Raw genomic sequence first — 16581 nt, 5'->3', positions numbered from 1 at the left:
TGGCGCTCTCCGCCTTGCTCTTCCCGGCGTCGGGTCGGGAGAAGACGGCAGCATCGGGAACCTCCTGCCAGGGAGCCTCGGTCCGCGCCCCGCACCCCAGCCCCCGGCCGGGCCCCGGAGGGGCGCCCCCTCCCCTCCCCCCTCCGGCGCGCGGGGGCCCGGCCCGCTTCCGCCCTCCGGGAGCTGCGAGACCGGCCCCGGCCGCCCGGCCGCGGGTGGCTCCAGCATGGGCTCGGGGCGCGTGCCTGGGCTCTGCCTGCTCGTCCTGCTTGTCCAAGCCCGCGCCGCCCAGCACAGCAAAGCCGCACAAGGTAAGGAAGGAGGGGCTCGCGGCCGCGGGGCTGCGGAGTCTGCGAGTCTGCGGGGCCCGAGGGCGGGGACGCGAGTTCCAAGGGGCAGGGCAGGTGCTGGGAAGTCTGCTGCTGTCAGGACCCGCACGGTGCACCACACTCCCGGGCTGGGGACCTGCCCTCTGGGCGCTGGAAGAGCCAGAGGTGGCACGGATAAGTGAGAAGTTTGGGGGGTCCTGAGCAGACGTGACCACGCACCTAAGAATTCTGCCTGTTTCACTGCCACCCCAGCATCTTTGAAAGACTTCTTGTCCTCCAGAAGTATGAGATAGAATCTTCTCTCAAACGTTGCCAGAAACTTCAGTTGTGGCCTGGAGAGACTGAGCGTGAAAACTTTTCAGTCATGTCATAGATTTCTGTCCCTCGTCCCCAGTCCTCATGCAAAGTTAGATAGAAAGTTCGGAGTTGTTGCCTTATCAGTGGAAAAATGTTAAAGAAAAATAGAATCTTTTATGGGAAAACCAACTCATCTCTCAGGGGATGGTAGGGGGCTGAAGAAGAGAAGAAAATTTCTGTGACTCTGGCTCCCGGCAAGAATGTTGTGTTTCTGCCTCTTTGGGGGGAAATCTTTCGTCTTGCATGGCTTTCATTTCTTATCATAATATTTATTTATTAAGGCCTTGGGTTTTCAATTCCATTTAAATCCAGGTCAGAATTGCATTGAAATAACAAAGTAAAATTCCAGACTGGGGAGCTCTGACAGATCCCTCTAGGAATTAAAGAGAGAGACAGGGAGGCCCTCCCCCCTCCCAGGCTCATTGCTTGGCCAGCCCCAAGGCTGTGCTGGCAGAAGCCAGGCTGGCGCACTACAGTTCTCTTGGGGACAGCCTCCCCTCCCCCTTGACCTCTTGCTGCACCCTTCCCCCATGGTGTCCACACCCAGGAAGAGATATATACGGACAAAAAGAAAATTCCTCCTGGCAAAGGCTTTGCCCAGGAGAACAGGATTCTTCTGCCTGTTATCCCTGAGCTCCTGAAACCAAGCTGGGTGTGGAGGTGGCTGGGCCAGAAGGAGAAGTTGAACTTGGGAGTTGGGGAAGCCTGAGTCTGTGGTAGTCAGGTAGGTCACTGTGTCCCGGAGCCTGAGCACTTGGCTCTTAAACTGCTCTTTGTGCTGCATGGGCCCCCGCTCTGTTCAAAGGAAGGAGCTGTATCAATGCCATCCTCTTCTCCCCACACACTGCCTCTTCGACTACCCCTGCCTCCCCCACCCTGTCCTTTAACAGAACCAAAACCGAGACCCTTGTCTGTCAAATACCTTGCCCCACCCCCAGCCCTTCCAACCCCAAACTGCCTCTCTTCCAGCCCTGGTTCCAGACAGCCCACTATCACTGCTACCCCCAGCCTGGGAGCAGCCCCTCTCCTACTGTGGATTTGCTTGTGTTTTCATAAACAAAGCTGGCTTTTGTAGTGCGTGCTGACTTACTCATAACAGGGAATTAGCTAGGGAGTTTAGTCTGAAGGAAGGAACAGATTTAGTGCAATAACCTAGAGACAAGATAAGGGCCTCTTTCAAGTTGGAGCCAGTGTCTGTAGTTGCCTAGTAAGACTGGGGGGCTGGGGGAGAAGCCAGGGAGCAAGCAATATCTTCATTCAGAGGGGTTCCTGGGGCAGATGGGAACTCCTAGAAGGGACAGGTGCCATCGAACCAAGGCTTTCTAGCCTGTGAGATCAGCCCATCATTCCCGGACAGGAGGACTCAGAATCCCTCCATGGTACCTGGAGGCTCACTCCTTCCTGGGACACCCTGCTGGCTGCTGTGGGAAATGCAGCCAGAGCGGAGGTCCTTGCCCTCAAGGAACTTAGAGTTTTGTCCTCTGCTTATCTCGCATTGGGGCCACTTTACTCTGCCTGGGCTGTAGTTCACTTTGCTTCTTCCTTCCTACTGATCCCGAGTCTAGCTGGGCATAGAACTGCAGCCTGTCATTTCAGCTACCTTTGACCCAGATATTCAGGAAATTTATCAACCTAGCCTGCCAGAGATTTCTAAACAATATGTTTGTTGAGTTACAGGGGTGTCTCTGGACCCAAATGTGCAGGCCAGTGCCGCAGGCAGGACAGGTACTGACTGAGCAGGGCAGCCTTACCCACAGACAAAGAATGCTGCGGACCTCCGTCGCTCCCAAATGTCTCCTAAGTGTCGCCGGTTCCATAAAGTGTGCCGTTAGTGCCACGTGCTTTTAAATGAAGCTTTAGCGGGTCTTGAAAATACAAATACCCTTGGCAAGTATCTTTCACTGTTACCATATGTCTGGTGATGTCTGGATTTTGTCCCTTTTCTCCAGAGATTGTGGGGGGACGGGGCGGGGGACCAAAGTGATGCAGAATGGGGAGGAGGGGAAGGACAGGGAAGGGACCCTGAGTGTGCAGGTGGAAGTGTGTGTGTGTGGAGGGGGGCGAGGTTCACCAGGATCACCCACAGGTAACACAGGTGGGCCTCTGTGTAAATTGTGACTTAGTTGTTGAGGGTGAATAGGATGTTTTAGTGTCTTTGAGAGCCGTGGTGGGTGAGTGGGTGGGTAAGCTCTGTGACTGGGGTGACTGAGCCTGAGAGTACATGGTTTTGAGTGTTTTTCAAGTGCCTGTCTGAGTATTTTAAAGTAGACAGACTGGATAACCAAGATAATTGTTAACTTAAAAGCATTAATTTGCTTTGGGGAGGGGGGTGCAGCAGTGGTTAAAAAGGCCTAATCCTGGTGTAGGGCTCAGGTTACAGCTGAGTGGAAAGGTCTCCTGGCCTCAGGGAAAACTCGTCCCCAGGAGGGGCTCCGGGAGGGAGAGCCTGCCTGGCCCATCGGTTCACCTGGTTGTTTTTCTCTCCTCATTAGGGGCAGAATTTTGATAAAGTTGTGTATTCAGAATTTCCAAGTAACTCCATCCCGGGGACCGAGAGCGCTCATCTGGCAGCACACAGTGTCTCTCTGTGTCGGTGTGTCTGTCCGGGTCTCTCTCTGGGTGTTTGTGTGTGTCTCTCTTTCCCCCACCCCTTTCTTCCTCTTTAATGTGGCTGTTTCCTCTCCTCCTGGCTTCCCTGGGCTGCTGTGGCCAGCCCTTACAGTGAGGGGACTGTTCCTCCTAGCCCCTCCCTCCAAAATATGAAATGAAAGCCATAACCGTGTCAGCGGGCAAGGGTGGCCCCATGGGCAGCCGGCTGATGCCCGCGCCCCCTCCAGGCCACACTGGGGAGTCAGTCCCCACTCTCGGAACCTGGTCTTCCCTCTAAGCACCCCCTCCTTGTCCAGAGGGCAGAGAGGGGCTGGACTGCTTAGAAATTCCTCAGGAATCCCTTTGACCTCTCTTCTCTCAGTGACATGTCCCCTGGGGGTGGGGTTAGGGAACTTTTCTACTTCTTACCCTTCATCTCCTGAGTCCCTGCAGGGTGGAATGAGAGAGAGGGGAGTAGAGGACGGGGGAGCCAGAGTGACTACAGGCAGAGAAAGAAGAAAGTTATGGGCAACCCCTAAATGAGACTGTTTTCTGAAACCTTCAGGAATCCGAGAGCATGAGAACCGGTTTGAGATGTGAGTGGCTGGGACCTGTTGTAAAAGGAGCCAGACCTGGGTGTGAGTTTGAGAGTGTGAGGTGAGGTGTGCACACACTGGGGTGCGCACGCACGTGTATGTGCATGTGTATGTGCATGTGTGCATGCACCCAGTGCTCCTGTGAGAGGAAAAAGGAAGCGGGGCAATGTGCATTTTGTTTTCATTGGAGAAGTGAGGAGGGGGAATGGCTCGGTTTGAACTGGAGCGGGGGAGGAACTGATGGCGTCAGACCCTCTTGAGAAGGTGGGAGTGGAGGGCTTGCTGCCTGAACTCACCCCGTCTGTGCCCGGGGTCTGGTCCCGGGGTCTGGTCCCCTCCAGGCAGGGCGTGGGCCTCCTTTGATGTGCTGTACCCCTAGCACATGACTGCTTGCAAGAAAGAGTCCCTGTCAGGGCTGGAAACTGCAAAGAGAGCTGCTCTGAGGCTGGCAGTGCCCGCAGGAGGCCCAGGCCTGGGGACAACTTCTGGAGGCCCAGCTCTAAGACAGGGGTCTGGAGAGAGAGGGACTGCTGGTCTCTGGGGAAAAGTGACACCCCTGCCCACCCACGGTCGTTGCAGGGGTAGAGGAGCTAGTCGCCTGGGCTGACAGAGGACGTGGACCCCTAGCTTCTCCCCAGTGGCCCCTCTGTCACCAGACTCGCCGCTCTCCTCCTCCCGTGCCCACGTGTTGCCAGCCCCAAGTGACACAGGGTGGGGAGTATGGTGCCAGTGCGATTACATAGATACAGAGCCTAAGGGTTGGGGCCTCTGGGGAAATGATTGAAATTCTCTTCCTCATTTGTAAAGTGGACGAGAGTAGCAGCAGGGTCCCTTTCAGCCCTGAGATTCTGCACGTCTCCCTGAAATCCTTCCCACTGAAGGCAAAAGACACACACAGGCCTCAGCCCTGCAGCAGCCGCCTCCCCAGGCTGCCGGCCTGGACCCCAGGCCCTCTTCTTCCGGGGCCCTGCCCCTCTGCTCCCTGCCCGAGTCTGCATGGCCGGGCTGCTCTTCCTTTCTTCCCCCACCCCATGGTCCTGGGGCACCCAGTACCTGAAAGTTCTTCCTCTGTCCCTGCGTGGGGTGTTTTCCCCTGGAAGTAGCCTCCGCAGAACAAATGTTTCTGTGTGTTAATGTGTGTGCTTCCAACAACGCTGGGAAGTGGAGCTTAAGTGTGTGTGCTCTAGGAGCTGAATACTCTGGTGAGGTCCCGGGCCCCATCCCCGCTCTCACACCGTGTCTCGTCGGCTCTCACACTAGCCCTCTGCATTCTGCTCCAGCCTAGGTGTCTCCCCTTTTCAGGCCAAGGCGCCATTCTGTAGTTGCCATTGGATGCTTCAGTTTGCCCCGACAGGCAGGGTGATGGCTAAACAGGGCGCAGTGGCTGTCACTCTTACCTAAGGTTTCCCTGTGTCTGTAGCTGCTGTGACCATATCCCTAGAGAACTGGGGGGTTGGGTTTCAGAGCCCCAGGCCAGGGCTGTTGGCATCTGGGCACAGACAGTGACAAGCTGAGGAAAGACCTGGGCAGAAGATCCATATTAGGAACCAGATCTTAGAAATCCCTGGGTGGGGGTGGAGTGTCCAGGTGTGTGGACATGGGGCTGGGGTGGGAGAAGGGGAGCGCTCGAAGGGTAGACCTTGGGGAGCAGGTTTACAGAGAGGACGTTTTTACAAGTTTCTAATTATATTTATTTGGAGTTTTCCTGTGGCGGTTTGAAGTTGTTAACAGCAGGAACCTGTATCCCTGGTGTTTGTTTTTGTTTTTCACCAGCTGCTTGGCCCAGCATAGAGCATCCAGGGCAGGAGACACCTGTCCGCTGCGGCGCTGCCCACCCCTCCCGCACCGCAGCTCTGCGCGCGCACCGTGGTGCGCCGCCCTCCTCCCCGCTGCCCGCTGCCCGTGCCCCGAGCCTCAGAGCCTCCGCGTGCCCACTGCTGATTTCCTTCCAGCGTTGGGCGTTTGCTTCATGCTGGACTGAGCGCTGAGTTGGGGTGGGAGGAGGCCCAACAATTAAGGCTCGGGTCCCTCCCCCAAGCGCGCACAGAGACGGTGCGTGGCGAGTGAGCACTGGACTGAGGCGCTGACCCTGGCTCAGCGCCGGCTGCTTGCTCTTTCTCAGGTGCCCTCTCCGGCCTGTTCCTCATCTGTGTAGTGAGAGGCAGGATTGTGTGAGGACCAAATGAGACAGTCCACGTGAGAGCACTTTGCACATTTAATGGAATTATACAGCATCTGACAGCGTCATTCCTTATGTTGTTAATGTTTCCATCCATTTAGTGAGGTAAAGCTGCTAATCATGAAACTGGAACCTGCGCCTGCCCCCCGCCTGCCTCCCTGACCCTCCCTCTCCAAACTTCCGTTCTTTCCTCCCCACTGCGGGTACCCCCTACCCTTCCCTTCCTCGAAAGGCCTCTGACTCAAGATTGGAGGTTTAGTCCACACTAAAAGGGTCGCTCTCTGGGCAGAGCACTGTCCCGCACACCGAAAGGCTGCGGGCTCCGCCCCGGTCGGGGCACACACCCAGGTTGCATGTTTGGTCCCCAGTTGGGACATGCACAGGAGGCAACCGGTCGATGTTTTTCTCTCACATCCCTGTTTCTTTCTCTCTCAAGTCAATAAATATATTCTCGGGTGAGGACTTTAAAAATAAATAAATAGCCCTGACCGGTGTGGCTCAGTTGGTTGGGCATCGTCCCACAAAGTGGAAGGTCACCAGTTTGATTCCCGGTCAGGGCACATACCTAGGTTGTGGGTTAAGTCCCCGATCGGGGTATGAACCAGAGGCAACTGATTAATGTTTCTCTCTCACATCAGCGTTTCTCTCCCTCCCTTTCTCCCTCCCTTCCTCTCTCTCTAGAAATAAATAAATAAAAGGGAGAAAATTCTTGTCCATTTAAAGGTACCTCCCAATGAGTAAGGAGCTGGATTAGGGATGAGTTGGGACATCAGAGAGAAATGCACCAGGGCCCCAACGGATGGTGAGGCTCTCAGGCTTCGCCCCACTCCCTCCCGGTCACCAAGCACTGACTGCTTTTCCTGGCTCTTCAGCTGAGTAGACCAAGCTTGTGTAAGAGGGAAGGGTACTTCTTAAAAAAGAATTAAGTGCCTGTCTTGTCTTCTTGGGGTCATCTGTGTGGTTTCCTGTACTCTCTCCGGGCTGCCCTCACCCCTGCCTAGGCTTCAGCCGGGCTGAGGATGGGCCTGTCCTCACCCAGTTCCAAATCGGGAAGGCACATTCAGAAGTGGGAGGTGGGAGGCCAGGCCCCACCTGCTTCCCTAATTGCTTTGTGATCGGGAGGCGCAGCAGCTGTGCACGCTCACCAGTACTCATGCGCACGCTGCGGGCTAGGGTGTCGCGGCCAGAGCTCGGGCTGCTTCTACTTTGGACGGTACTTGGGTGTGTGAGGTAACTTGGGGGAAAGGAGAAGGGAACTGACTGGAAGCAGCAATAGGACACTGGTCTCAGGTGGCCCCTGGTGCCCTGTCACCGAGGCTGGGAGACATCTGAAGAGGTGCCTGAGCTGCCAGAGATAACATCTGAAGACCCTGAGATCCTGTGGATTCTATTGGATTTCCTAGGAATCCTATCATAGATTCACTGGTCCCAGTTTTTTTCTGGCCTCAGCATCACCCAATGGATGTTTTTAAGGAGATATCTTAACCTGCTCTGAGTTTCCTGTCTTGCTACCCTTAACACTAGACTTCGAGGACTGCCCTCCACCCAGAACAGAGAGGATGCCACAAATGTGGACCTCATCCCCTCACCCGCCAACCCATCCATCCATCCATCCATCCACCCATTTAACAAATAGACACTAAATGCCTTCAGTGTCTTAGCTGTGTTGCTCACTGCTGAACTCCCAGGACCCAGCACCATGCTTGACGTGTTGCCGTGCTCAGTAACTGTTGAATGAGTGTGCTGAACTCTTCCAACTGCCATGTAGGTTTCAAAGACTCAGAAGCCACGGTCTCAGGAGCTTACAGATGCAGTAGGAAGATAATACATGTAAACTAAAGTTAAATGATGGCACAAGGTAGCATAGAAGGAGGATCACGACGGTGATTGGTTAGGCTGTCAGAGAACCTGACAGTAAAAGCCTGGGGAGTTAAGAGGAACAGTAGGTCAGAGAAGGATGAACAGCCACAGCTGGCTGCCCAGCGGTGGCGTCCAGACTGGTCCTCAATGACCGGTGAGATCTGAAGGCACCAAAGGAGAGAAAAATAGAGGAATAAGGTTGGCACACCAAACATCGCAGGCTAGCTTGCCTGGGGCAAGAAGGGTGTCACAGCGTCGTGGGCACATTGGGACGCCAGGCAGGCTGCGCTGAATCTTACGCTGGGCCCAGCAAATTGGCGCATAACTACCCAACCCTGTGAGTGGCTAGGTACCTACCGTGGTGATGTGAAGGTGGGGTGGACTCTGCCTAGGGGTGTCGGCTTATCTGCAGCCTGCATTCCTGCTCCTTTCCTTCTGTTGTTATTCCTGAGCTGGACCTAGGCAGAATTTTGCAGTATGTGAAGTGTTCTGGGGTGTCTTCCTGCTTCCCTTTTGGAGTACTCTACCCCATCCTCACGAGAGTTCTAGGACTGCCTGTGTTGTCACAATTCACTCCTGGCCTGCCCTCTAACCCTCATGTCCCCACCCATCCCACCTTCCTTTCTGTACGTAGCAGAGTTTTTGGAATGCTCTGCTGGGCACTTGAGCGAATCCAGAAGGGATGTGGGACAACACAGTTACGGACCTGTGCGTTCATGCCAGGAGAGGGTAAGGCAGGGCGGTCCTGGCTCTTGCGTGCGCCCTCTGCAGCCGCCACTCTCCCCCAGCTCGGCTTTGACCCGGCCCAGTGCCCGGGGTGGGGTAAGGGCACAAAAGGACGGCTTTCACGGAGAATTGTGGAAGGCAGCCTTTGGGTCCCAGCTGGTCTCTCCCCCACTTCAGCCTCCTCCTTGGGCAGGTCCCAGCAGGGGTGGAGTAGGCGGTGGAACAGGCGCTGTCTCCCCCAAGTTCCCCACACCGCCACGTGCCCCCTGGAGCTGTGTGGCCCCACAATAGGCTTGAAATGGGGCTTTGATAAGGGGAAGGGGGGATGAGAGAGAGGTTCTTAAAAGAGCCTGGGGAGAAAGTTGGAGAGGACCAAACATAGTGAACCTTTATTGAGCACTTACTATGTGCTTGCACTGTAGTGCTAAGTACCAACTCATTTGACCCTCGTGGCAGCCTGAAGTGGGGGGTGTCATTTTATGATTCACGTTTACAGAGGAAGGAGCATGTGAGTCCAGAGGCTGGCCCAGGACCACTCAGCCGTGGGCAAGCTGGCGTCCGAACTGACATAGCACCACTTTAGAAACACTTTTCTCAAACACCCTGCCATGTGGCTGCCCCAGTCTCTTCCCAGTTTGAGAGAAGAGTCTATTCACATCACCCTACTTGGGAAGAGGAAGACTGACCACAACCCAGGCCCACCCTGCAGATCCTGGCGCAGATGGTCGAGGAGAGTGTCTAGACAGTCACCTTTTTCAAAGGCCCCCAGGGAGTGCCAGTGCGTGGCCAGCGTTGAGCACCTCTGGTCCAAACCAGTCCCTGCTCGACAGTGTTCATGGCCTTGTCAGGCTGGCTGGTAAACACCCGCACCCCGAGGGAACATGCTGAGGTGGACTGTGCCAGGGGTGTTGATGGGATCCCAGGAGGGACTGGGTGGGTAGGCAGGTGTGGTGGGAAGGAGCTCTGAAAGAATGAAGTGGCAAAGGAGAAAATGCTGGAAATTTGAGGGCCCTGTTTCAGAGCTCTGGTTTGGACCTGTTCTGCTTTAAAAGGTTCCACCCAAGTAGTTGAAGGGCCACTTCCTCAGCAGGTGACCAGCCAGGTGAGAAAAGTAGAACATGCCACATGAGATAAATTAAAAAAAATTTTTTTTAGCCCTGGTGTGGCTCAGTGGATTGAGTGCTGGCCTGTGGACCAGGGGGTCACTGGTTCAATTCCCAGTCAGGGCACATGCCTGGATTGCAGGCCAGGTCCCCAGTAGGGGGTGCATGGGAGGCAACCACACATAGATGTTTCTCTCCCTCTCTTTCCCCCTCCCTTCCCCCCGTCTAAAAATAAATAAATCTTAAAAACAAAAAAGAATGGAAAAAAGTGACTAGATTTTTAAAAAATCTTTTAAAATTATGTTTATTGATTTTAGAGAGAGGGAAGGGGGGAAAAGAGAGAGAGAGAGAGAGAGAAACATCAACATGAGAGAAACATCAACTGCTTGCTTCCCATACATGTCCTGATCAGGGATTGAACCCACAGCCTAGGTATGTGCCCTAACCAGGAATCGAACCCCCTTTTAGTGTACAGGACAATGCTCCAACCAACTGAGCTGCACCAGCATGGGCACGAGATGACTTCAAAGCCCCAGCAGAGCCGTGCCACAGTAGGTGTGAGTGAGCTGAGGCACACTGAGTCCCCTGGGACCAGGACCAGGAACTTGGCCGGAAGAGCTTCTGGGTAGACGATGTTGAGCCATATTTGGGAAGCTGGGTACAGTGTGCTAGGAGAAAAAAGAGGATGCATCTCAGATGTGAAGAACGTGCCCTGGCTGGTGTGGCTACGTGGACTGAGCACTGGACTGTGACTCAAAGGGTCATCGGTTCGATTCCCAGTCAGGCTACATGCCTGGGTTGCAGGCCAGGTCCCCAGTAGAGGGTGCACGAGAGGCAACCATGCATTGATATTTCCCTCCCTCTCTTTTTCCTTCCTTTCCCCCCTCTCTAAAAATAAATACATATCTTTAAAAAAAGAACGTGATGTGTTAGTGAATGCGTGGAAAGAGGTGGAATGGAATGGTTAGTTGTAGAGGGAATGAGGAGGAGATACCGTCTTGCAGTGCACAAAGGCTCTGCTGGAGAGGGATGAGCATTGTGAGTAAGGACAGGTGGGAGGGTCAGGTGGCGGGTGGGAGAAGCCCGGTGCTGGAAGAGTCCTAAGGCTCTGCTGGGAAGCCTGGGCGTGCCACAGTCAGCAGCAGGCTCCTCTCTGCTACTGGCGAGCACTGATGTGGAAGCAAAGGAAGGAGCTGGGAGCCCAGAGGGCCTGCTGCAGACCTTAGCGAAGCATCAGCTGCTTCAGAGACAGGCACATACCTCTGAGATGGCCCTGGAGGAGGAGCTTCCAGGTGACTTTCCCAGTCACCCCCGCACTGGCTGCTGGGGAAGGGAGGGAGAGACACGGAAGAAGAGAGTTCCAAGTGGTGCGCACAGGATGGTCATTCTTCGCTGGAGTTGTCCGAAGCACCATGCCTGCCTCTGAGGTGCACAAGGGCTGCCACAGGGAAGGGGTAATCATCCGGTCCCCCTTCCTCCAGGGACCCAACAAGAACATATAAAACTGAGCCTTAAGCCATTCAAAGTTTGGAATTAGTTGTTACAAATATTTTTCCCACAGCAGAGGGCAGGTGTAAATATGGGGACACAGAAAGGACCAACTCTGGGTGCCTCATCTTTTTTTCACAAATTTAACCACACTTAATATTTGCTCTTTTCTCTTCCTTTTTTAAAAAAGATTTTATTTATTTATCTTTCAGAGAAAGGGGAAGGGAAGGAGAAATAGAGGGAGAGAAACATCAATGTGCTAGAGATACACCGATTCGTTGCCTCTCGCACGCCCTCAGCCAGGGATCCGGCCCAGACATGCGCCCAGCCTGGGGTTTGAATGGGCAACCCTTTGGTTTGCAGGCTGGCACTCAACCACTGACCCACTCCAGCCAGGGCTGCTCTCTCCTCCCTTACCATTCATCCCAGCTTCAAAACTCAACTTGAATCACACTCCTTGGGAAGTTTTTTTGGTCCACCTAGGCCCTGGGAAGTTCCTTAATTCGGAACTCCTAGAGCAGAGCTGTGAGGTTGGGAATGTCCTGTGTCTTTTGTGCTGTCCACTATGGTAGCCGTTAGCCATAGGCGACTACTGACAACTTGGCTTATGGCTAGGGCATCCAGGGGACTGAATTTTAAATTAAATGGCCACATGCGCCTTGTGGCCAACATCTCACACAGCACAGGCTCTGAGCATCTGGTGTCTGAGCCAGTGATTAACAGTTAACATCATGTCCAGCCTCCGTGTATCATGTATTGAGGACCTGTTACTTACCAGACATTGACTAGGTACTCTACACAGATTACGTCATCAACGTTCACAGCCTCTCCAGAGGAGGTATTATCACCCCCATTCAGAGGAGGAAGAAACAAAGGAATCAGAGAAACCTCCCTGGAGAGTGGTGCAGCTGGACTCAAGCCTGGCCCCCCTCCCCCACCCTCCACCGTGCCATAGCTTAGGCTCTTTCTGTGATGGTGCATTTCTCAGCGCCATCTTCTCCTCATCAGCCGGACAGACCGATTCTCTGCTTGGCCTTGCTGTACACGGAGGTCCCTCCTGCCCCCTCTTGTGAACTGGTCTTCCATCTCCCTCTTCTCCATTCTCTCTTTGGGGCACCTCTCTGGGGGCCAGCTGACAGAGGTGACGACGGAGCCTGAGTGGCCGTCAGAGCCCCTGGCCGTGGGGACTGCTGCAGCACGGCTGGTCGAGGGCAGCAGGAGGCTGGAGTGTGGAGCTGGTGAAGCCCAGGAGATCCTGGCAGGGCGTTTGGGGCCACTGTTCCAAATTTCACTTCTCCTCAGGAAGCCTCCTCAGTCCTGCCCCCGAAGACCTTCTTGCAATGTGAAAGCAGAGGACAGTTAGTTAACTGGTTCAGGCCAGGGCTCATGAGTGTCTCAGTCTGAGTGATTGCTGGTCTGTGTGTCCGTTCATTCAGTTTAGAAGATAGCAAGCACCTTAAGGATTTGGGTTCAAATAGGTCAGTGATAAGGCCCGAGAATCTGCATTTTAACAGAAGTCAGGCGGTTCTGCAGTCCACAGATCACACTTGGAAGTTGCAGTCCTTTATACAGTCTTTTGTTGATACATTTCTTCTACTTGCAAGTGACTGCTTAAACACTATCTTGAGTTTCCCAATTCACTGCTAGAAATAATTCCTTCTTCCGCTGATCTTCCCTGTAACAGAACTTCTCCACTAGTCCGGCTGCGTTCTAGACGTATCTGAGGAGCCACAGGAAAATACTGCTGGCCAGGTGCCAGCCCAGACTATTGACCAAAGTCTTGGGGGAGGGCGGGGAGCTGGGGCATCTCCTGGGGGAACCGACTGAGTGGTGCAGCCAGGCTGGGGAACCCTGACCTCACCTCTGATGCCTCCGTGACGCTCAGCCACATCCTGCTTCATGTTACTCACTCGTGACGCCTTCTGGGTGGACTGAGTCACCTCTGAGCCTCCACAGCCTTCGGTGTAGTACCTTCTGCAAGCACCTTACATAGCATTTTCAGCCGAGTGAAACTTTTTTCTCCTATTTCGGTTCAGTTTTAGGGGCACCCTAACATTACCCCAGAAACTGGAGTCTTCTAACCAAGAGGCGATAAGTGATTCTTCCCTTTGTCCGTTCTGAGCCGTCCTCTTTTTGCTGGACCTCAGGTGGCCTCACCCCTTAGCACAGCTCTGTGTGTAGCACCTCGTGTCAGTGGGAGTCGGCTCCTGCTCAGGGTGCCGGGTGGACGCCTGCCTGAGTTGGCTGGGGGGTCACAAGGGCTGCACTCAGCAGGCATTAGGGGTTGGTGCCAGCCTCCCCCCCCAGCCCCCACCAGCCCCTGGTCCCCGTGGCATTGACGGCACAGGAGCGAGGGAAACCTTCCAGGATGGAGCTTCCTTCCTCTGAAGATTCTTGGCGCCGTGGTGGGCAAGTGGAAGCAGGCCTGGTCTCGAGCAGAATCACGAGGCGAACGCAGGTTTCTCGGAGGCTCTGTCTCCCTTTCTTCCTCCTTTAACCACCTGTGGCCCTGGACCCTGCCACCTTCCCAGAGGCCGAGGTCCGCATGCCTTCTCCCCTCCCACCAGGCTTGCTCCTGACTCACACTGGGCTGAATATTTCTAATCAAGTTAAGTGTGCTACCCAGTCCAAGGGTTTTTGTTTGTTTTTAAATCAAAGGGGGTGTTTCAAATGATGGAATTTTAGCTGTCATTGTGGATTAAGTATCTCTGAGGGAACTAGGTTTTTCTTTCTAAATTCCTGAAATTGCAGAGACCACTCTGAAACCAGAGGGGTGGGAGAGCACCCCCTGCTGGAGGAGCCGCTGTCCTGACTTTGGAGAGGAGGGGGGGTTTGCCCTTGGGGAGCCCCTTCAAGACACTCTCTGGGAGGCCCCAGCGGAGGGTCTCACGTGCACCCTCTGCCCCTCCCAGATGTGGACGAGTGTGTGGAGGGGACCGACAGCTGCCACATTGATGCTATCTGCCAGAACACCCCACGCTCGTACAAGTGCATCTGCAAGTCTGGCTACACGGGGGACGGCAAACACTGCAAAGGTGAGGCTGGGAGGGTGCCTGGACAGGGGGCACCTGCCTTCAGTTGGCTGCGCTGTGCCTTGCGCTAAGGCCTGCAATTCCCACTGGCATGGGGGAGGGGTGGAGAAGAGAGAAGCCATCTTTTCCCAGAGAGCATCATTTTCTCCTTTGCACACACCGGGCTGGGTGGGGGGATCAGTCACGGGACTGAGGCCTGAGGTTGCCCGACATTGGATTCTTCCAGCATGTCCGCAAAAGGTGGGAACAGGCAGTTTGTCCCAGAGGAAATTCTTACTGTAAACAAACACACCTTCCCCCTCATCATTAAAGCAATGCAAATAAACAGTCTCGAGATGTTATTTTAAATATGACCTTCAGTGTTGATACGGTTTCAGTGGACAAGGTACACTCATTAATTCCTGGTGACATTATAAATTGAAAAGTGATTTTGTCATACCTAGCGGGACTCCTAAAAGGCCCTTACACCCTTTGACCCAAGAATTTTACTCTTATTCAAAGGAAATTCAAAGAAACAAAATAATATACGGAAGAAGATATTCTTTGATGCCTTATTTATGATAGTAAAATAAATGGAAGAATCTAATGATAGAGAAAAAACAAATTAGGATAGAGCCACAGAGTGGGACACTATGCAGCTGTGTGCAGTAGAGATTAGAAAGACCGGATGGAAACACGTGAAAATGTTTGACTCCTGATGAAAATAGCAAAGTGCCAAATGGTTTGTAGACTGTGAAAGTCACTACGTAAACACACACACACACACACACACACACACACACACACACACACACATGGCGATTTATTTTTTAAAACACCACCACAGGGCTGGCCAGTGGGGGCACCCAGACGGGCTGCACCACCTCAGCTCCCCTTTGCCCACAGATGTGGATGAGTGTGAACGAGAGGATAATGCAGGTTGCGTGCACGACTGTGTCAACATCCCTGGCAATTACCGATGTACCTGTTACGACGGATTCCACCTGGCACATGATGGACACAACTGTCTGGGTGAGCAAGGGAGAGGGGGTGGGGGTATCTGGTAGGGAGGAAGGTGTTTCCAGCGTTTCCCATTTCCCAGGCCAGCGGGGAGAGTGACCACAGAGCTGCAAAGTAGAGAGCAAGGTCATTTCCCTTGGAGACTAGGTATCGGGGACGGAGCCATCCCACTGCCGGGTGAAAAATAGCAGAGGAGATGCTGCCAGAAAGTGCTCCCAGGGCGAGGGCCAGGAGACCACAAGAGTGGGTTCAGCCTCGGTGGGTGGAGCGTGGTGGGAAGGTGATTTGGCTCTAGACAGCTGTGGCTCTGCCACTTGCTAGCTGCGTGGTCTCGGGCAAATCCACCAGTCTCCGGGGATCTCAGCTTCCTCCACGTGCCTGGGTGAATCGCCGTGAGAGGACGCTTGTGCAGCCCAGCACATACTGGGTGCTCAGCGCACAGGAGCAACGTCGTCGATGCTGCCAGTGCTTCCCTGTGCCCTGCGGAGCCCCCGGCCCTCACAGGCTGGTTTTCTTCCAGCTCTTCCTGAAGTCCACAGGCCCACCCTCTGCTCACTTCTGAGGCCTCAGTCGGCCTGGTCTCCTTTGCCCCAGGAGCTGCATCAGAGAGAGAATCTCCAGGGAGCTGAACTCAGCTGTGGTTTCTGTCATTTACTAGGACCACGTCAGATTCCTCCACCAGTAGAAAAACTGAAGCCCGTGGCATAAAAAGATTTGAGATATAAACCCAGGCATCCTTCCTCAAATTCTTTCTCTCTGGTGCCAAAACAGACATAAGACTCTGGAAGCGTAGAAAACCAGGAAAGGAAGAGAGGCAAGAGGGACGGTGCCCCGAGAAGCAGGCGAGGCCGCCCTCCCACCCCGAGGCCCGGTGGGCTGAGGGCAGCCTCCTTACTGCAGAGCGCCTTTAAACCCGCCTTATTTTGTCCTTGGCCCCGGTGTATCGGGTTCCACTCCCAGCCCAGGCCTCTAGGCCCCGGGCCCTGCCGGCCCCGGCCCTCTGCCCTCAGCCCCGGCCACCTCTCTCGGCACTGTGGCTGCCCTGCCCGGGAAGGACCCCACTTTGTCTGCCCCGCCCCCCATGAGGGCCTCTTTGGGAACTCCTCTGGACAGACAAGTTGTGACACTTGGACCAGGACGGTGATCTGCCTACAGGACTATGAACATCAGCTTCTGACTTTCTTTGGTTGCCTTTGACCTCTCTAGGCCCCCGATTCTCATCAAGTCTTGTTTCCTTATAAAACCAACCAGAAGATATGAGCATGAGTAGGTATGGAAGCGGTCACTGGGAGCAAAGCTCTACCTGTAACACTAACCCCAGGG

General features: G+C 54.3%; 1 protein-coding gene across 1 annotated transcript in view; it reads left to right on the top strand.

Annotated features, from left to right (window-relative positions):
• Nucleotides 1-226: 226 nt before the first annotated feature.
• The window catches only part of SCUBE3 (signal peptide, CUB domain and EGF like domain containing 3), a 34371-nt gene continuing 18016 nt past the window's right edge, over nucleotides 227-16581 (top strand). Inside the window, exons 1-3 of the mRNA XM_045835354.1 lie at nucleotides 227-311; nucleotides 14140-14262; nucleotides 15145-15270. Coding sequence (XP_045691310.1) covers nucleotides 227-311; nucleotides 14140-14262; nucleotides 15145-15270 — 334 coding nt within the window. The remainder of the gene's footprint in view (nucleotides 312-14139; nucleotides 14263-15144; nucleotides 15271-16581) is intronic.

This window comes from Phyllostomus hastatus, unplaced genomic scaffold (assembly GCF_019186645.2).
Source record: "Phyllostomus hastatus isolate PE091 unplaced genomic scaffold, TTU_PhHast_1.1 phas_contig_1048, whole genome shotgun sequence".
NCBI lineage: Eukaryota > Metazoa > Chordata > Mammalia > Chiroptera > Phyllostomidae > Phyllostomus > Phyllostomus hastatus.
Note: the sequence above shows the minus strand (reverse complement) of the source record. Positions and strands in the feature narration are given on the sequence as shown.